Source organism: Ahaetulla prasina, chromosome 6 (assembly GCF_028640845.1).
Source record: "Ahaetulla prasina isolate Xishuangbanna chromosome 6, ASM2864084v1, whole genome shotgun sequence".
Taxonomy (NCBI): domain Eukaryota; kingdom Metazoa; phylum Chordata; class Lepidosauria; order Squamata; family Colubridae; genus Ahaetulla; species Ahaetulla prasina.
In genome coordinates, this window is record NC_080544.1 from 40,462,406 (window position 1) to 40,484,916 (window position 22,511).

General features: G+C 34.3%; 1 protein-coding gene across 4 annotated transcripts in view; it reads right to left on the minus strand.

Annotated features, from left to right (window-relative positions):
* Positions 1-22,511, minus strand: part of MGMT (O-6-methylguanine-DNA methyltransferase) — a 248,464-nt gene that overhangs the window by 84,287 nt on the left and 141,666 nt on the right. For all 4 annotated transcript variants that reach the window (XM_058188752.1, XM_058188750.1, XM_058188748.1 and 1 more), the window contains one exon: positions 6,625-6,782. In XM_058188752.1, coding sequence (XP_058044735.1) covers positions 6,625-6,782 — 158 coding nt within the window. The remainder of the gene's footprint in view (positions 1-6,624; positions 6,783-22,511) is intronic.

Genomic DNA, 22,511 nt, shown 5'->3' on the forward strand with positions numbered 1-22,511 from the left:
TCACTCATCTTTTTCTCAGTTAAAATTTGCATTTTCTTCTCTAATAAAATATCTTCTGTTTTGCAAAAGAATCCTTTTTTTTCATTATGGTATTCTTTTTATCCACTGTCAGTCAATCAGTCTTTTTATTCAGAAAAAAATCTACTTCACCTATTATTTATTTTTAGAATTCAGAATGAGATAGTTCTGATATTTCTGTCTTTTTTGTTATTGTGCAAAATATATTTCAATGTATGAAAATACCTAACATGTATGTTAAGTATGACAGCAACCAATAGTTGCTGCTCCAGTTTCTATTGAGCAGGGTTGTCCTCTAGTGCTGCTGTTTTTCTGTTTTAACAGTAATTATTGTCCAAAGAACTATGGACAACATCTCTCTTGTTGGACTAAGAGAATATAAAGAATCACTGTTTCCTATTCTTACTATCTTTGCAAAGAGATCATTTAGAAATGCAGAGTAATGAAAATTAATGAAAACTTTATTGAGCAAATTATGACCTTAGATACTTGGAGATTGTCTTTCATGCTTGTTAAGGGGTCAAGAAGTATTGCTGTCTGAAAACAGACTGAGAGTCACAACCTAGGCTCAACTCTTCAAATACAAAGGAAAAGTCCCAAGGGAGAGTTGGCTGCAGTTAACAAAATCATCCATACTTAAGGAGTTCAGATACATATAACACGTGATTTCAGGATTGGCTATGACACAAATTGCTTCTTCCGAAGATCTCAGGTGGCCTTTAGTATCCAAAGTTTCTTTATTCCCACTCAGATTTACATAAAACTTAACAGATATTTTAATGAGTCAGACTTCACAATCAAGTTGCCTTCTGGAAGCAGCTATTCTTTTGCCTTAGTTTTTCCAAATTATGTCCTGTCCTCCAGAATGCTTTGTAGGCTAGAATCCTTCACATCAGGAACATGAATTACAGGGCCTGAATCTGTTATTTCTTGATTAATACTGATACTTGGTTCCTTGGCTTCAAATTGCCATCAGCTTGCTCATTTTCTGAAAAAGTCAGTATGTCCAGCTTGGCCCTGACAATTACGTACAAAACTTTTGAGTTTAGAATAGAATCCACATGTTGCAAACAACTTACTTCAAAGGCCATGAGGCCTGTTATATAATTGTGCCTATCAAGATTTTAGACCACAAGAAAATCTTTAGACTGAATGCTTAAGGGATATTTTTTCTAACATTCCAATGTGGCCAATGGGTAAATAGAATCAAGTTGATGTCAAAGTTAACGCTTTTGTTTGGTTATACTAACTAATGGCACAAATTAATTTTTACTCCAAGACAATTTTCAGATTTCATGGGAAAAATTATACTGTGCTCTAAGTTATTGTGACCTGACACCTCCAATGATCATCCCAATGGGATTTTACAGAATCCAACTTTTCATTAATTGATGAAGGATACTGAATCAACACTATCTGTCCTCTTTGTTCCTGTGAGGGTTAAAGATATGTTGGCCTTGGCTTTATAGCTTTATAAATCACATTTAAAAAACATTTACTGTTGACATGCCGCACTTCAATCATTAGTGTTCTTAAATTCATTAATATCTCCCAAGAAGGTTTCTGTGATCTTGCACTGAATATTGTATATGATTTCCCGTATCCTGAGAATGCTAGACGAATCACATTGATTGAACATGAAATACCTCACAGTAATTATCTCTTAGCTGATCAGAACCCAGAACTGTAGAGGCCTGACCAGATTCTGCACAGATTGTATTGTAATTTTGACATGGCTGATATTTGTCTTTATATTTTTTTGATAAAAATATCCTAAGAGGTCTGTAAGGGGTGTGCATAGGAGCATCAGTGTGCCTACTGTTCCTGTCCTAATGTTTCCTCTATTTGTATCTATTTTATGTATTCAGTTCATGTTTATACTTATATATATTATCTAATACGTTAATAATAATAATAATAATAATAATAATAATAATAATAATAATAATAATAATAATAATAATAATAATAATAATGTTAAAAAACTGTGCTAGATCTGTGACTGCTGGGCCGTATATGTGTGGGTGATAAATAATACGGAACTGTATAACTTTTTTAAAAATGCCATATATATTTTTTTTAATTTACATTTATATCCCGCCCTTCTCCGAAGATTCAGGGCGGCTTACAGTGTGTAAGGCAATAGTCTCATTCTATATGTATATTTTACAAAGTCAACTTATTGCCCCCCCAACAATCTGGGTCCTCATTTTACCTACCTTATAAAGGATGGAAGGCTGAGTCAACCTTGGACCTGGTGGGAATAGAACCTGCAGTAATTGCAGGCAGCTGTGTTTTAATAACAGGCTTCTTACAGCCTGAGCCACACCATGGCCTATATTTTGCAACTATTTACCATTACCATAAAAAATAACGATTAGCACTCTTACTTAACAGTCCTTTTCCCAACTATAAAATATGTATGCCTGCTTTCAGTTTCAATTCTAACATCAGAGAGAAATGGAAAGAAAAAAATACCCCTTGGAACTCCACTTGACCTCTGAAAGGTCACTAAGTATTACAATCTGTCCTTTCTTTGAAATTAATCTCTTTCAAATAAAAATACATTTAATACAAGAAGTTTACCTGAAAACTGAAATAGCAGGTCGAAAAAAAATAAGGGGCTCAGTGATCCAAACATTCTCTATTGCATATTATAAGTACTCCCTAGATTTTTATTTTTAGTGAAAGTAACTATTTAATCTTAGGCAGATATAACTTTATTTTTACTCCATTCTAAGGATATATAATCTTTAGTTAATTGGGAAATGGATATCTTTGGGGGGGCAGGGTGTGTGTCAAAGTACAAGATTACAAAATAATCAAGGTTACACATGAAGATAGCTTCAGGATTTTCTATTTGGGGAATGGGATGAAGGGAAGGTCAAATCTAGGTTATTCCAGGACATGCTACAGATTGTGCATATTAACTTCTTAAATTGATCACAATACGTTATTTCAGCAGCACAATCAGAAAGGTACTGAGACGTGATGAAGGGCTCTGCACCTAACATTGCCTATTCCATTTTCTGAAATGGCTAAGAGTTTCAACAGGGTTGTGCTCCCCCATGTCTCTCTCTTAGAACAGATCATCCATCATGGTGATCAAATGCCAAATCAATGTATAAAGCCAGGCCCAAAAGATCAACTTAATGGGGTACCTGGGAAAAGTATCCAAGGTTTCAAATAGTTCTGTGGGAAAATGGTTCCCACTGAAAAAGGCTGGTCAAGCATTCCATCAGATGAATTCAAACATTAGTACGAATTCTATCCCACTCTAAGGATTACTAACCATAATGGTTATAATATTGTCAAAAAGAGGGCTGTGAAAATATTTACAGACCCCTCGCATCCTGGACATAAACTGTTTCAACTCCTACTTCGAAACAACGGTACAGAGGACTGCACACCAGAACAACTAGACACAACAACAGTTTCTTCCTGAACGCCATCACCCTGCTAAACAAATAATTTCCTCAACACTGTCAAACTATTACTAAATTTATTTATTTATTTTATTTATTTATTTATTTATTAATCGTATTTATATACCGCCCTATCTCCCGAAGGACTCAGGGCGGTTCACAGGCAAATAAAAACACATAAATACAAAGTAAAATCTCCACTACTATGGACGTATTCATTCTTCCGCGCAGGACTGGCATAGAATTAGTATTTGTATTTGTAATTTTAAATGGTTTTTTTTTTTTATTTGCATTTATATCCCGCCCTTCTCCGAAGACTCAGGGCGGCTTACACTATGTCAAGCAATAGTCTTCATCCTTTTGTATATTATATACAAAGTCAACTTATTGCCCCCAACAATCTGGGTCCTCATTTTACCTACCTTATAAAGGATGGAAGGCTGAGTCAACCTTGGGCCTGGTGGGACTTGAACCTGCAGTAATTGCAAGCAGCTGCTGTTAATAACAGACTGTCTTACCAGTCTGAGCCACCAGAGGGTTTTATGGTTTATGTATTTTAATTTAGGGGCCAAATTTAATAAGTTTTTTAGCATTGTTTTTATTTATACCGTATCTATGGATTGTTGATTTTATCTGGCTGTGCACCGCACTGAGTCCTTCGGGAGAAGGGCGGTATAAAAATTTAATAATAATAATAATAATAATAATAATAATAATAATAATAATAATAATAATAATAATAATTATTATTATTATTACTATTAATCTTCTCATCGTTCCCATCACCCATCTCCTTCCACTTCTGACTGTATGACTGTAACTTGTTGCTTATATCCTTACGAATTATATTGATATTGTTTCCTGATCGCTTATTTGTACCCTATGACTCTCATTAAGTGTTGTACTTTAGAATCCTTGATGAACATATGAGAGAAGTGTGATTGGACACACCAATTCCTTGTGTGTCCAATCACACTTGGCCAATAAAAAATTCTATTTTATTCTATTCTATATTGAAAAGGAGTGGGGGACTCATTCAAAAAGAGTCTGCTAGTGAACAATCAGATAATTTCAATAGGAAAATAAATTGACATCTGTCTGGAATTAGGAGCTACATGATATTTATTTTGACCTTAAAAGGGGTATATTTATTAGATTTATATCTGGCTCAAGGCCATGTGCCTATTGTTCTTTTCGCCTATCTTCTCCAAAACTACAACATTTTTCAGTAGGTTAGGCTAAGAGAATGAATAGCCCCAAATCACCCAGTGACAGAAAATGGACTTCAGTGTGGATTTTTTTGGTGCTACTTCAACATCTTAATCACTGTACCACACTTGCCGTTTTTAGTTTCATCACTCTATCTCCATGCAAAAATAACTAAAATTTCTGCCTAGCCAGAGAACAATCTGTTCTATTTTTTTTCTCCTGGAAATGTTCTACTATCTGCTAAAATGTCACTGTAATACATAAGATCCCTTTCCATAATCCCCAGCTCTGCATTGTTTTTTATTCTTAAATATTTATATATAAAAAGCTCAGTGAGGATCAAATGTCAAGGAGGCTGTAATTTGAGGTATTTCTAGCCTGGCTTTTAACAACTGCATATAGGAACAATTTAGTAAATAAAGGTAAAGCAATCCTATTAATTTTAGTCAATTTGCTCCTTCGCATATATGTTTATGACTGTAACTATAAAGAGGTTTTTATCAAGAAAATAGCAATGACAAATTGACAATAGATTCATCAATTTTGCTTCATTTATATTTTGATATAGCTGTAGCCAAGGAAAGCTTTGTCAATTTTACAGAAAAATTCCAAAGTCAAAATAGACAGGGATGCAGTTCATAACATACATCAACATTTATTATTCAAAGCAGCTGAAGAATAAATCCACATCTGAATATAAGTGCAAATTAAATATGTATTTTGGAGTAATAGAATGCAAAAAGAAGATCTAAATGCAACGATATTCGCCAACACATATGTAAAACAAAAGCTAGTACAGTATACTAACATCGCTCATTTTGAAGAGTAAAAATCATTTCCCATAATGAGATGAACAAAACTGCAACAAAAACAAATCACGTAGCCATTCCCACATTAGTTATTGAAATCATCATTGCAAAACTGGAAAGTTTAAGAGCTGCATGAAGGGACAGCCAACCAGCACAAAAGCAATGTAAGAAATGAAGCTGGAGGACTATGGCTTTCTCTAGTGAAAATCCCCATAGTATTTCTGATAAATATGTGAGGGATCTACATTCTAATAATTCAGCCAATAATATTAATTATATAATTTAGTATATTAATTTTTTGTGTGTGTAAATATGCAAGACAAATAAAATGGTGTTTCCCTCAAACTTCTTTCCAGAGTTCAAAATTAGGAAACAAAACATGTGTGCAGAGTTTAAGCTAAAATTCAATTAAACCTATTTTTAGTTTAAGCCACTGAAATCAATAAGTATTAATCTGGTTAACATATTTTTTCTTAATTTCCCTCCCCCCCCAACGAGTAATTTCAAGGAGCTGAAGGAACATGCTGCTAGTTCCCTGATGCCCTCTTTCAGAAAAAGCAAAATCCCGACTTCTCTTGTGTTTAACAATAGAAACAAATAGCACCTTTTAGAAATATGGAACTTGAATCTCTGTTTTATTGCATGTAGTTTCTTCCAGATGATAATTAAACTATTGTCATTAAAGTTCCAAAGGTGCTTTTTTTTCAAGAGGCAAATGGACTTTCTTGTTTTTCTTTGAAGACGTTTCGCTTCTCATCCAAGAAGCTTCTTCAGCTCTATTGTCATTAAATGAAGATCTGGTGACAGGGTCATGTAACTGAATCCCACTGAAATATTCTTTTAGCACAGTATTTCTCCAACTCAGCCATTTTACATTGTGTGGATTGGGGAACACCGGGAGTTGAAAGCCACACGTTTTTAAAGTTGCTGTGATCGAGAAATACTCTTGTATTTTAGAAGTTTCAGCAAGCAGGATTAGCAGACCAGTACAGACTTCCACTGTATTTGTTTTGATATCAATAAAATAAAATCATAACTTTTTGCAGATTTTAAGCTCTAATGTGTTACCCAAAAGCCAAGTACAGACCTTATAAAAAAACAACAACAGAATGAAGTGCACATCATATAAGAAGTGTCCAATATTACACTACAAGACATCATACCTTGTTCTAGGAGATGATGGTGAAAAGGAGGCATTGGAAGTTTCAGCATTAACTGGGGCTCAGTGAAATAAGCTTGAAGCCAAGCTATACATTGTTTCAGTGGTTCCTTCATTTCCCCTGTGACTTCACATACTTCACAAGATATTGAGGCCTCCACTCTATTGAAAGAGTAACACAGTAGCATTCATTTTAAAACCGCAGTGTTTCACTATACTGTTGCTAAAACACAGTACAACAAAGAAAGGCCATTATGTAAAAGAAGCTTCAGGCAGGCCAAAAATCCAAATACAAATGAGAAGGGGTGGGGTACAGAGGAAATAAATACGAAAAAAAAAAGAAAGAAAGAAAAGAAATTTGGAATAAAGCACTTCAGTTTCCATCTCTGGTGAATAGGTCATACATATCTCCTTTACGTATAGTATTATTTAAGCCTGGGGAGATAAAATATCTCCTTATAATATTTTCAAAGTCAGTGAATGTCTAGGCATATAGTTTAGAAAAAGGGAACACATTTTTTTTATATTTAGGCAGGTGTAAATACCTAAAGAGCCACGATTCCTTAGTGGCACCCACCAACATGTATGATGCATGCCAGATTAGAAAGATGAATAAAACTATTATAAAAACTATTGGGGAAAGCAAATTTTGCTTGAATGGAGTTTGAAGTAAGGAATACCACAAAGCAAAAAAACAGACAAAAGGACAAGGAAATATTTCTATGCATTGTCAAGAAGTATAGAAGTATAATAAAGTTATCATTTGCTCTGAAAAGTCTACTTCTCTTTTTAGTTTATGCTCTCTGTAGCATACAAATGGAAATATATTTATTTATGCAAGGAATATGTCAATAGCTGAGGAAAATGTCAAGCAAGGTAGATTGATGTAAATTTCACAGAAAAAAATGGATTTAAATCCTGGCTTCAAATCTTGTTCTCCACTTTGGAATTTGTAGCAGAAAAAAAGAGGCTGCTGAAACAATTAAAAAGGGAAATTTTTAAGAAAAGAAATCAGTTGACGTTGCTATCCATTTGCCCACTTATCTTCCCCAATTGATTTTAAAGATCTTTCTCTGGTAAAAGTGAGCTCTGAGAACAAAATTGTGTGCTAACTTTTAAATGTTATTATATAGTGTAGGGGTCTCCAACCTTCTCAGCTTTAAGACTTGTGGACTTCAACTCCCAGAATCCCTCGGCCAGCAAAACTGGCTGAGGAATTCCGGGAGTTGAAGTCCACAAGTCTTAAAGTTGCCAAGGTTGGAGATCCCTGATATAGTGTACAGATTTTTATTTGATTATTTGAACCGATCCTTCTTTTTAAATCCCAGATATTGTATTATCTAATTGTACTTCTTATTGGGAATTTGCATCCATAGAATTGTTTGGGTTTAATGTCCACTTCTCTAGAAAATACAACTATCACTTATTTTCAGCCCACAGCACTTAATTAAAATTCAGCTTGCAATCCTATCCATTTCTCCACTTGAAAAGGGAATCGGCAGAATTTCTATACTGTAGTTGTAATATTAGCTTTTAAATGAATATTTTAAATTTAAACTTAATATTTCAACTCTCTATTTTTCCTCATACATGTTTTTATAATAGGTTTCCAGCCCAATGATTTTCTAGGTTTGGCTATTTTTTTTTGGCGTTTTGTTTTGTTTTTACAAAAGTTATGTATTATCTTCAATTAAGAGGAATACTGTGATATAGTAAAACCCTTAAAACATTTTGATTAAATGAAAAATAGTTTGTTACATCTACTTTTCATTTTGTACCCAATGTACAACCTTAGTCTGGACTTAAAATGCTGGAGCCTGTAAGTTCAAATCATTATCAAACAGCAGTAGGTTACTCAAAAATTCTTGGGACTTTCTCCAGTCGGCAGAGAATTCAAATAATGACTTCTTGTCTTGTACTGAAATCTAAAAACCTGCTGATTTTCTCTTTACCCAGAGAGCATACAAGACCTTAACCAAGTAGGAAAAGGTAATTTTCACATGCCAATCATAGAAACTGCTGCTACAGCAAAGTATGCAAAGAGACAATTTTGAGCAGGCATGTTTTTAGCACAACATTGGCAAGGGAGATGCTCCATTTTGGATTGTAGGAAATTGTACAATCACACTATTATCCTTTGTTTAAGTAGCTAGATGATCCTCACTTCTCAGAGAAGGGAGCAAAGATACTTGAAGAATGTGTACAAGTGATTTGATTTTGCAATCCACATTCATAACTGTGTGTGTGTGTTTTATTTGGTATTCATATAAATATTTCCTTTATGTGCTTTAAAAATGTTATTAAATAAAATTGTATTCTTATTTTTCTTGCACGCTTTTTATTGGTTGCAAATGCATTATCTTTATTTATTTATTTTAATAATGAATGTATACCTTACATTTCTGTTTATTGAAAAATTTATGTTTTCTGACTAATAAAAAATACAAACTACAGAAAAAACAATTAAAACCAAAATTAAAATTAAAACTACTATATAATCATTAATTAATTAACAATTAAAATATTGGGGAAAGACTTGCATTTTCATCCTGTTCCTAAATCCAGGGACAATGGAAGCCAAACATATCTCATTAGGAAGTACATTCCATAGCCTAGGAATCAATTAGAATAATTATACCTACCATCTTTATATACGGAAAGTCACAGTGAAATAAGTTATGATGAATATAAATGTTAATTGTAGCGGATCAATACTGATGAATTGTGGTGCTTGGATTCATGCATTTATTTTTTTGAGCAGAATGGTATTTTGCCATAAAATACTATTACTCAAAGATTTGGTGCTCCTTCTGAAAAGCTTCACAATATGACAGTTGTTATCATTTTGGAAGGCAGATTATAGAATCTTCAACCATAGTAGTACAATTATAATCGATTTCCTGAGAACTAATCTACAAATGACTTTGGAATCTTCGTAAGAATAGTCAGCTATCTTGATTTTCTGAAGGCAGAATCCTTTCCAGAGATCAAGGTTGTTGAGATCAAATCAGTAGAGTAGACTAATGGGGAAAAATAGGACTGATACTACATATTAAAGTTTAACATTGAGAGCTCATGGTCCAGAAGTGAAAGACACATGGGGAGTGTAGGCACACATTTAGAACAACAGCCCGGATTGTGCTGTAGGCAAGTTGTACTTCCAAGAGATTTGATGGGCATCATCTTGTGGAGTGTTATTCTTTATGGACATGCTTACTGGAGAAGTCTGTTAATTGTAGCCCAGAACATTGGGAAGGTGCTTAGAGAATGAGATCTTATTGGATGGAAGGCTTACAAAGCTCTAACTAGACATTAAGAAAAGCAAATTCCTCAGAGCCCCAACTCCAAGGAAGTGTTTTATTTTTCTTGGCACTTAACTCTATATAAGAAAATAAATGAATCTGAAGTATTACTTAACCAGAGAATTAACACTGTGCTTTTACAATTTCAACATTTCATAATCTACTTGGAGTCAGCAACATAATCCAGGAGGTAAATATTACACATTCGTGTTACCTTTAAATGCACACAAATTAAATTTCTCAGGTGAATTTGAATAATCTTGATTATTAGACTTTTTATCATTCTCCAATCATATTTTCAGAGCAGTTTACAAAAAGAGGACAATAAATTAAAATAAGTATTTAAATACTTTAAAATGGCATGAAAATGTTTTCTACACACACACACACACACACACACACACACACATTTCAAAGGGTATGGAAGAAAGGGAAAAACACATAAAACACATATTATTAACATTCTATGTAGATTTTTTTAAAGTAGTTATTTCAACACCTTAATGTCATTTAAATAGTATTCTTTGATAGATGAAGGCAAAACTACCACCAAAATTGCAGATGAATTGTCTATTCCCTGATGATTCCAAAACAATTACAGGATGCAGAGCAATCTAGTTAAATTTTATTCAAAAGCTTACTACACTTGTGTTTTCTCTTATTTTTCTATCAATGAAACCCAGGAGGCTTAAGCACAATTCATTATGTATGAGACCCAACTTACAGTGCTTGACTGTTGATTAATAGGAAAGTTTGCAGTATGTACATTTGCAACATTAGATGCATACAATATGCTAACTTATTCTTCCACTGAAGCTAATTATTTACAAAAATGACTACTTGAGACTACAATTTATTAAATGCATGCATCCAGTCTCAATTTGGCCCCAAAAGACAATCTGGAATAAAGATCTTTTACTTGATGTGACAACTTCTGGGAAGAATGTTATTAATATTCTAAATGTAGCGAATAAAGCGTTCAGATAGCCTTATGTCTATGTTGTGTTTGCTCTTCACAGTAAAATCACTGAATAAGAACAGTTTTTCAGAAAGTTTAGTAAGAGGCACATGGGGGTTGGCCTAATTTTAAATTATTATTTTTTTAAAAAAAGACATACATAGAATAAAGATTTTTGAAAATAAAAAAATTAATACATATTTTTAAAAGAGTTTATAAACTGGTGAAACATGTTTAAAATACAATTTTTACAGATATTTTTTTTAAAAAAATTACTGTAATATTAATTTAAAGATATACTGAAGATCTTTATTCACTATATGTCTTAATGTATAATTATTTTCAATGGGCAACCTAGTTAAATAGTAAAGGCCAGATCGTGATTTATGTATCTACTGCCAGAATAGTTTTTGACAATAAATGATATTATTATTGGGAATGACTGAGTTTTATTGGATGGAAGGCTTACAAAGCTCTAACTTTGTAACTGTAACTCTAGCAAAGAAATACATTTAATATATAAATGAAATAACTAATAAAAGATCACTATCGAACAGCACATATATAAACAGTAGACAAAGTTTGGTATCTATTAGACCATCTTTTTGATTGGAAATTTTGAAATATTTATTACATCTAATATTACAATTATGAATCATAATGGGAATTCAGGATTCCAAATGTATTCACATTTTAATGGCTTTTAAGTTGCAGCATTGAGTTGTGTCAAAATGGATTTAATAAAAGGCTTTAAAATGTAGGAAAAATGTTTATTTGAGATATTATTTATCTTAATGTTAGAAACAAATTTAAAGAAATATAAAGAGGTCAACATTGTCATGGAATGAATGTGACATACTTCTTCCTGAAGTTTTCAGTTAATGTGTAGCATCCAGAATGTCCAGAATGATTGTCTCCATATCCTATGTGGTTGAAATCTGTAAGTATACACTTTTTACATGTAGGAAGTGATTTTCTAAAGCAGAATCGGATCACTACCACCACAGAATGGGCTAAATAATGAACTCTTATGGACAGATTTAAGACGAGTTTTCCTCTACAGATAGTTCTTGACTTACTACTGTTTATTTAACAACAGTTCGAAATTATGATTGGCTTCAGAAAAAAAGGTGATCGGTTTTTTTAGTTACAATCATTATGCTATTCCCACATAGATGTGATCATAATTTGGGCACTTGGCAACTGGTTTGCATTTATGATGACTGTGTCTGCAGTCATTCAATTGTGATTTGCAACCTTCCCAGCTAATTTCTGACAAGCAAAGTCAATTGGGAAGCCAGATTTGCTTCACAACTACTTGATTCACTCATTAACCACGTGATTTTCTTATTAATCATTTAATGATTGATTTGCCTAATGATCATAGTAAAAATAGTCATAAAATCAGGTCCAATCATGTGATGACTCAGTTTATGACTGCACTGCCTTACAACAGAAATACTGGTACCGATTGTGGCCATAAATTGAGGAAACATCCAGAAGTCATTTGGTGAACTGCTTAGGTTTTGTCTCTGTACTCTACAAAGATGCTAAATCTTGCTATCAAAATGAACTATCAGCCTGAAAGACAAATGCCACTCTTTTGAAGACAGCAAAATCCACATTTTGGACAGAGCGGACCACTGGTTTGAAAGAGGGGTCAAAGAGGTCATCAATGTCAAAATTAAACAGCCATCTCTCAACAGAGGAAGGGGGATAGGACATCATCTATCTCCAGTCTATAACACAGTCTTTTCAACATTTCCAAGAAGGCGCCACATCCATTTGCACTACTGAGGTGACCCTAATGACACAGATACACCTCCAGGTGGCCTTAACGATTCCCTAAAATAATGCAAATGACCAGCTGTCTTCCATTCCCCACCATCCAGTCAGAGCAGAAGAAACTTCTTGGATGAGAAGCAAAACGTCTTTAAAAAAACACCAGGAAGTTTTTTTAAAAAAATACCTTTGGAGCAACCATGACCTGTAGGACTGAGACTCTCCATAGATATATCATCCTGAAAGATACTGCCGATACTGAAATATTTTTCTGATTATAGATTTTGCTTGGTCAGTGTCAGATTCAAAGAGAATTAAATAAATACATGGAGAAAAAGCTTAAATAATATTTTCTGGTTATTTAAAACTTTTTTTCCATGGTGAAGCAAATGAGTCAGTTAGATATCCAAATGAGTTAACAATTTTGTTTGTACATAATTTAAAGACAAGTTTGCCCTCAGTCATGCTTGAAGAACTCAACCTAGATTCAAAACTAAGCACTTCTCTGCCAAATGTTTGAGAAAAGCAGAATAGGGTGCAAAAAGTATTAAAAGAAAAATAAGTACTAAGGAGTTTTAGTAGAATGCTGGGATACTAAATTTGCTGTGCATATTTAATAGCAGCAGGAACAAATTTTCTACTTTTAATAAAAAAAATAAATTAAGATTTGTTTTAGATTAGTGATTGGATTTAGACACAACACACTTACTTTGACTTTTCCATTTTATAGATTTATAAAAATAAAGACCTCAGTCCTTTAAAGAGAAAGCTTGTTCAATTGAAACCAATTACTCGGTGACTGTTTGGAAAAGATCAAAACTTTAGATTTCTCTTCATTTATGGTAATGAATTATTTTTTGCAATTAATTGGCAAAACTGTTCAGAACCTGCTATAAATCAAGTCTGATTGGAGAAAAAGTACATTATTGGCACACAATAAATGCAGATATTATACTTTACATTTTGGGGAATACACATTGTTTGTTAGATTAGACTAAATTGTAAGGGTGGAAGTGCACATTGCAAATAAATGCATTTGCTGCAGACCACTTGAGCTGAGATCTTAAGATGAGGTTCAACTGTCAGAAATTCCAATTTATTCCACAAAGATACATATGACACTAAATGTAAAGAAACTTTTATGTCAATTGACAGCAACTTGATGGGACCTAATTAATCAATCAATGCAGCAAATATTTTACCTATTTTAGGATGCCAATATTTTCTCTTTTTTAAAATTATGTTTTTATTTTATTTTTATATATATATGAACATCAATACATGAACAGTGTGGCATCTGGGTATCATTCATTTTGATACAGATAACAATACTGATGTCTATAATATTTGTCGCATTGGTTAGGCTTATATACTCCTAAAACTAATACTCATATTTGCATTAAGATATAGTCCTTCATTATTTATATCATTATTCATTATCTAGTGCCAATTACAATATTATTTAAGAGTGCGTAATAATACCATCTTTCAACCTCTAATCTTTCCATTTAATTATTTCATTTATTCTAGTCAGGCCATCCTTACTAATACTAATGTAATAAACATATTGTATTAAAATATAATCCCAATACTCCATTCTGACATCAATCACCATATTATTTAAACATACATATTAAATCCATCTTTCAAGCTCTAATTATTTCTTTTATTCCATTATTTAGAGATGTGTATCTTTATTTCTACTTCTATTCTAACTTTTAATCAGGCCCGCATTATTTAAAAAAAACATTTCCTTTCTATCCATCATCTCTCTCCCGTTTTAATATTTCAATTCTTGTTTGTTTTTTGGCATGCCTCCCATACTCCTCTCTTGGATCTTTGTATCTGCATCTAACTTTTACTATTTAGTCTGAGTACTTCTCTCATCTCTTATCATCTTATTCTGCCAAGCCTCTAGAGTATCTGTCCAAACCCCTCTCTCTTTTTCAAAGGTATCTTCCCATTCCATTTTTAAATCTGTTAAAATACTTTTTAACTGATTTATTTCATTAGTCATTATAATCTTTATTGTTTTCTCCTTATCTTGTTTTGTTTGCTGATTTGTCTGTTCTGTCTTTTCCTCCATTCGTTCCATAGTTTCCTCCCTTTTCTAGACATCTTGATCTTTATTTACTGTCCCTTGTAAAATAGTTTCTATTTTCCCATCTATGCTTTGCATTAAATTGTTTATCTCCCTAAAGCTCTTTGTCATAGCATCCTTAATGCTTTGGAACATCAAGAGTACGATATATTTTCATTTGTCAATCGCTTAGGTTTCAGTGTCGTTTCAGTTCTAACAGGTATTTAATCCAATTTTAATTTGATTTATAAAAGCAAAGTCAATTATTAAAGTAAATAGATCCAGTATTTTAAAATGCCTTTCCAAAATAATACCTGTCCAATTAAACCATTCAATTTTCTGTGCCTTGGAATTTTTAATTTTTCCACTTAGTTTCTTTCTTTCGGGTCTGTAATTTTTCTCTATGTGGTTATTTGCTGCTTTAACAAATAGTTAAGAGTCTCTTCTGAATTTTTTCCCTCTTTTCTTTTTAGGATTAGGTTTTAGGTAAAAAAGGAAATCTCACCCAGATCCATTCACTGTTCATTTACACCGCTCCTGCACATTCTTTGTTGCTGTCCCAGCTTCACAGCAGCTATTTTTGTCTGCCTCTTCTCGTTGTGGTGAGGGAGAGGGAAGAAAGCCCCGAATCAAGCAGGAGAGATTGTGACTCTCCATGACCTGCAGTGTGCCCCTTTTCTTCACCACCCCTCTTGGGCTCCTTTCAGAGCTCTCTAATGGGGAGAGCTCAGCGTGGGAGCATGGAGACCTGATCCTCACATCCGATCTCACCGCGACATCAAACAGAAGTCTGGATGCCAATATTTTCTGCAAGGCTAGAAAGCATCAAACAATGTCTAAAATAGAAAATCCTGCTTTAATGCTTATCTGCTCCTTGCCAAGTCATTTTGATGATCTCAATCTATTCCATGAGTGCTTATATAACAAATGTGATAATTTTTAAAGATGCTGCAAGAATTTTTGTTGCTTTTGCATAACTCTTTTCTTATTATTATTTTATTTTATTTTTTATTTATATTTATTTATAATTACATTTCTATACCGCACCATCTCCCGGAGGACTCAGGGCAGTTTACAGTCAAACTTAAAATACGCACACCAATACAATATAAATATAATAAATAACAATATTTAAAAACAATTTAAAAACAAATATTTAACTATAACACCCTTTTTAACAACAGATAACAATAAACTCACAATCTACTCTCTGGTAATTCATACTGGCACTGCTGCTGTGAAAGTTGTTTTAATAGTAAATTCTATATCCATTCTCTTTGTTGAGATCCTAACCCTAACCCTAACCCTGTCCCTCTACTTGTGGCCTTCTAAATACAGTTAATCTATGCTCATCTTGATGCTGATTGTTGGTGGGGAGGTGCTCAGGTTTTTTTATTCCGTTTTTGGTTTGTTGACGGTTTCTTTTGCATTGCCTATAGATATTGTTTAAGATATTGATATAAATATAAAAAGTAGCCTAATTAGAGCAATAGTGTTCCCTATAATAATATACGAGTATGAGAGTTAGACACTAAGAATGGCTGATTGAAAATTTGCCATCTTTGAACTGTGGTGCTGGTGTAAATTATTGTGTATACCTTGGACAGCCAAAGTAAGTGACAGAGAAGTGTTAAATTGTATCACAAGAAGCTAAAATCATAAGACTACATCTGATTTACTTGGCCATGTTATGTGTGCAAATTCATTGGAAAAGACAATGATGCTACTGTAGGTTAGTGAACAAAGAAGAAGAGGCAAACAAAGAACACACTGGTTTGATAACATCAAATGTGATACAAAGTTGAACATCCAATAATTGAAAGAAGCTGTCTTGACAGAGAGCACTTGCCTATAAAGTTGTTAAGAACTGGAGATGACTAAATGGTTAAAAAAATCCATAGATATTATGTCAATGTGTCTATTGATGACTAATTCATCAAAGTGCCAGGCTTCTAGAAATTCTGTTGGTAAGTTTGTCCATCAAATTGAAATATATGGTAAGGCAGAGGTTTATAAGATCCATAATCCTGGGTGTTTCAATCTTCATACATTAGATTAAGTTAGATGTGCTGTGGAGCAATGTGGTCATAAATTCTTTGGCTAATTCCAAATCTATGGATGTAAACAGGGCTGTGACATCAAACAAGACATGCTTTCTTCTGTGTGGTTCCCAGCCTACAAAAAATATACCCTGAAGAAATTCATTGGCCCCAAACCAATCAAACTTTTCATCAAACTTTTATTTATTATTAAATTTATATGGTGCCCACCACTCTTTACAGCAACTCTGGCCACCTTGCAATACAATAAATATAGAGATATAAAAACAATTATAAATATGGAAATAACAGATAAAATTACAAAAATTAAATAGACTAAAAATCTAGGGCCCACTTGGGACAGAAGTGGTGTTTCCTTCTGGTCACTGCCCCAGTCACCTATAGCCAAAAACATTTCCATTGGGGCACCACACTAACTGACAGGTCTTAAGCCCCTTTCAGAAGGCTAGAAGTCCCTTTGAATGGTTAGCTGACTTGATTTTAATAATACTTCTACATTTGTTTTTTTGATTTACAACCTCTTGTATAGAGACAAAGGGTTTATATGACTGATCTGTGAAGTTGCAGCCATCGCAACTTCACCATCATGTACCCTCAGTTTGGCACTCCTAATTAGGATGTTGAAGCAAGCCATAGTCACGTGATCCCATTAGCAGTTTACTCTGCTGTCGTCCACATGCAAAATCAATTTTGATTTTGAAAGTTGCTCCTATTACTTTTTCTCTTGAGCAATCCCAGTATGGAATACGAGGTCCCAGGAATCTGATAGTTTGTTGCACTCCCACATCTGCATTCACGCTCTAGCAAATGCCTACCTGCAGCAGTCTTCCCAACTACAAGTGCCACCCCCCGGATTGCCGGTGGTCCCTACACCCACTCACATCCCTTACCGGCCCACCTAGCATCCCCTGCCAGCCCATCCTAGCACCCACCATTACTCCCTAGTGTCCACCCTCTGAATATCCCCCCATGCAATTTGTCTGAGATTCCCATTTTTTTTTCTGTTTAAAGATGCACATGGTTCTGGAGTTATGATGGCAACCAGATTGTAGTCGCCAAGCGACTGCGATTATGTAATGTCACACTTTATGAGCATATTGTTTAACACTGGCAATCGTGGTCACAATTGCCAACATAACTTAAGGGCTACCTTCATTTCAAATTGTTTTTATTCGTATTTTTCAGAGTATGAGACATACCGAAGTATAAGACGCACCTTAGTTTTTGGGGAGGACAATAAGAAAAAAGCTGTTTGGCAGGTGGATTGGCCTCCCGGAATATCCCCAATCAGTGTTCCCAGAGGTGAATTTTAGCAACAGGTTCCTTGGTTGTGAGCTCTGTGCCTTGCTTTTTTTGCTTTTTTTTTTTTCCTTGCGTTTCAGAAAATACTTTTTTCTGCCTCTGAAAGCCTCCAAAACAGAACTTCAGAAAAAAAGCCTCTGAAGCTCTGTTTGGGAGCTTCTTTTCTGAAGCTCTATTTGGGGTTTCTTTTCCTGAAGCTGTTTGGGGGTTTTTTTTTAAGCTCCGTGAAGCTCCGTTTGGGGATTTTTTTCTGAAGCTCCATTTCTGATGCTTTTTTCAGCCTCGGAAACCTCAGTTTGAGAACTTGGGCGGGGCTGTATTCGGAGTGTAAGACACACCCAGATTTCCACCCTCTTTTTTGGGGGAAAAGGGTGCATCTTATACTCTGAAAAATAAGGTATCTTATTTGAGCCTTGACTGTCATAGGAACAGGAAGCTGTGCTATACCTTTAATAGATAATATATTCTTTCTATGATGCTTGGTCTTTAATCACTCACTTGCAAATTTGTAATGAGCATTCAAGGGTGAACTCGCAGTGTCTGAGGAACACTGAAAAACTATAGCAAAGGATGAGTATTTTACAATCAAAGAATTCTTTGATTGAATTAAAAGTATATTGATTGAGTTAAAAGTATGTTCTATGATTCAGTGTGAAGTTTGAAAGACCAAGCAGAAATTGCCCAGTACCAAGGATTTTATTTTACAGATAAATGCTATAGTATGTATCTATACACATGTATACACACATAGATTAAGCAATGGAAATAACCCCCACACACACACATATATACAGTACTATGATATTAGACTGCATTCTGCTAGATTTAACTGAATCTATGTTGCATTCCATTAGTGTGTGCATACAGCATTAATAAATAACGCTGCCACTTAAATGCCTTTCTTGAAAATTGGTTTGTTCTGTTCTGTATAAATAATACAAATTTCTCTGTTAGTAAGTATGTCAGATTTGCTTCCCTTTTCCCTTTACCTATGCATAGCAAGCAATATGAGCAAATGTAGCAGTTCAATCTAGGAAGTAGTTTATAGACCAGCAATAATAATATAGTACTTGGCTAGCATAGCCAAAACCCATGTATTCTGACATAGCTGACATATGTCTATTGACCATGTGTCAATAGTAATAATAAACTCAAGGATCAGATGGATGCCTGTTCTTTAAAAGCAACAAATCAAGTATAAATTTTTAAACCTACCTTTTAAAATTATGGCTTTTAGCAAAGACACAATGATGAACTTTCAGGGAAAAAAAGAAGAAAGAGTAGAAACTGCCACATGTTAACACATTTAAATATAATTAAATAGTATTCCAATCAGAAGCATTATGTTAGGTGTTTTTCAAAAATTAACATTTAGTTAAAAGTTAAATATTACACTTTCTCTTACTCTTCCCCTATTTAACATGCTGGTCAGTTGTTAAGAAGAATGCCAACATTTTCTAGACAAAAATACTAGAAATCTTTGCCTTCACTCTCCTTCACGGTTTCTTCAGAATGTCTGGATCATTCTGAAACCATTCTTAAAAGATGAACACACTGACCTTATGGAATTCTGACTTGGCTCAGCTAACTCATTTTTTTGCAACTATGACAGCATTATGTAGACTTGAAATGCTTTGCATCAATGGAACTTCAGGCCTGGTTCTAGTTATACTTACTGTCACTTCTACTATTTGTCTCTGTTTCCTGACCTCAGCTTAGTTCTTACACCTCTTTGGAAAAGAATAAGCTCCTAGCTGAAGTGCAAATTTTAGACAACTACGGTCCAGCTTTAGCAAAACAAGTAATATAATTAGTGCAAGCAATATTTACAACGGTTTACTTGTTGGATTTGTGCAGGAGCACATACAAAAAAGCATTTGCACAAAAAAACTCAAAATATATGACTTGGTATTTGTTGAATGATCAAAAACCAGAATTCCATATTGGTTTAGGTTCCAGAATAGACAAACCAATGCTCTTTATATATTTTAGATATAAATGTATCTACCGTATACTCTAGACACCATTGTCAAAATATTTTAAATTATGCTCTAAAGGAATAACAAATCAATGCAACATTATCCATTTGTAATTGATTTATTTCATTTGTTCCACCCAGAGTTACCTAGCATAGATAGATAATAGATGATGGATGGATGGATGGATAATATAATAATATATTATATATAACTATAGTAAAAATCTTATACATAAAATTATGTTATTATTGTTTCTATCTCATTTATATACCATGCCCAACTTAATTGAACTGTAACTATTGTCATTTTCCTTAATGGGATTACAAACAAAAAAAGGGCCTCTGGTGGCTCAGACTGCTAAGATAGTCTGTTATTAACACAGCTGCTTGAAATTACTGCAGGTTCAAGCCCCACCAGGCCCAAGGTTGACTCAGCCTTCCATCCTTTATAAGGTAGGTAAAATGAGGACCCAGATTGTTGGGGGCAATAAGTTGACTTTGTATATAATATACAAATGGATGAAGACTATTGCTTAACATAGTGTAAGCCGCCCTGAGTCTTCGAAGAAGGGTGGGATATAAATGCAAAAAAACAAACAAACCCAAGCACAAGGTAATACAAATTCTGTTGTTCTCCCATCTACACTGAAATAGTTATTATGAAACACTATAGATTTGTGTGAATGAGTCTGATTCATCTGTCTCCTGTCTTTTTCCTGCAAGTCTAAGAGAAAGCAAATGCATTATTTCACTTCAAGTTTTTAAAATTATAATTATTTATCATGAAATAATAAGCACTAGATAAAAACTTTCACAATTAATGGATAATCTGTGATTCAGAGAAATAAGCCAATACACAAAACTAATTTTTACTCAAATTTACTTTGGGTACATTATACTGTAGATATCATTAATCATAGCATTCAGAAGGTTGAAGTTATGGTCAACTACTGATGAGCATTTAAGGAAACAAACCAAAACTTCAGATTGTATGGCTGCCCAAGCAGAGGAAGCAGATATAAATCTGAGATTCATGCAGAAAATAAGCACAGGTGACACAAAATATCATTTTCAGTTACATTCAAACAGGTCTCTGGGCCTTCCATCAATAACCATTTCAAGCAAAAGTACTGATTGCAAAATATAAATTTCTCCATGATGTAAGATTGGCCTAATCCAGCATGTAGTTGTCCATATTCCAATTCTAAAATCTAAAAGTTGGAAGATCTGATAATCACAAATATTGTGGGTGTAAAAAACTATGGTGCCATAAGAAAAGCTTATGGATTCACTAGTGGACCCTTGATTATGGTATTCTGTTCCAATGAAGGTACATCTGGCACTTACCTTGTTGTAAATTTGAACATCATTAACCAAATTTCATAATCTGAAGCCAGAAAGACCTACCAAAAGCTATAGATATTCCCTATTTACACAGAAACTAAGGCAGTTCACTGCACTGGCAACTGCTGAAGGACACTGAGGACATTAGAACAGATACAACAGGTGCCACAGGACCTTTCAGCAGGTTAAGCAAGGCAACTACTAAATGGCTAATAAAAGTACCAATGGACTTTGCAACCCTGGAAACCAATTGCCAGTCCACTTTCTCAGGAAAGTAAGACTCGTGACTCCATTTAGTTAAAGCAAAGGAACTAAAAGAAATTGGTTGCAGCAAAGTCAGGTGGTATTCCTATGCAAAATATAAAGCTATTCTGTTCCATTCCCAATCCCTCCCCCAATGATCATCCCTCAGTCAGCCAGTGCGATGACGGTGAGATGTTTTGAGACACTCTGAGGTATGAAATTGGTAACATTCCATTCTCAGGGCACACAAGATCCCGCTACAAGCCGGTTTGGTGATCTGGTCTTCTTCTGTTGTCATTTCCCCCTCCCATTCCCCACATTTGAAATTGAAACAATAGCATCTAATAAAACCCCCATCCTCCCTCCCCCGTTCCTGCCCTAATGGCAGGGCACCAGCAAGGCACTGAGTCAATGATGGTGGATCTGACACCAATCTTCCCCATCTGCTGGTCAAGCTTGCTTTGCAATGCATGCTTGTGACCTCAATAGAATGAGCATTTAGACTTATATACTTTCCCTGGTGCCCTGCCTCCCATAGAGCATGGTGCTGATGCTCTGCTATCCATAGAACACTTTCTGGGCAGTTTACAATGTTAGTATATTTCCCCGAACAATCTGTGTTCTTATTTTACTGACCTCGGAAGGATGGAAGCCTGAATCAACACCAGGATAGAATTCCAAGCTGTGGGCAGAGTTAGCCTGCAATATGGTACTTTAATCACTGTGCCATCGGAGCTCCTACTAGGTGCTAGTCTCAAAGATGCCTTTTCAAGAGGCAACTGGACTTTCTGTTTTTTCTTTGAAGATGTTTCACTTCTCATCCAAGAAGCTTCTTCAACTTT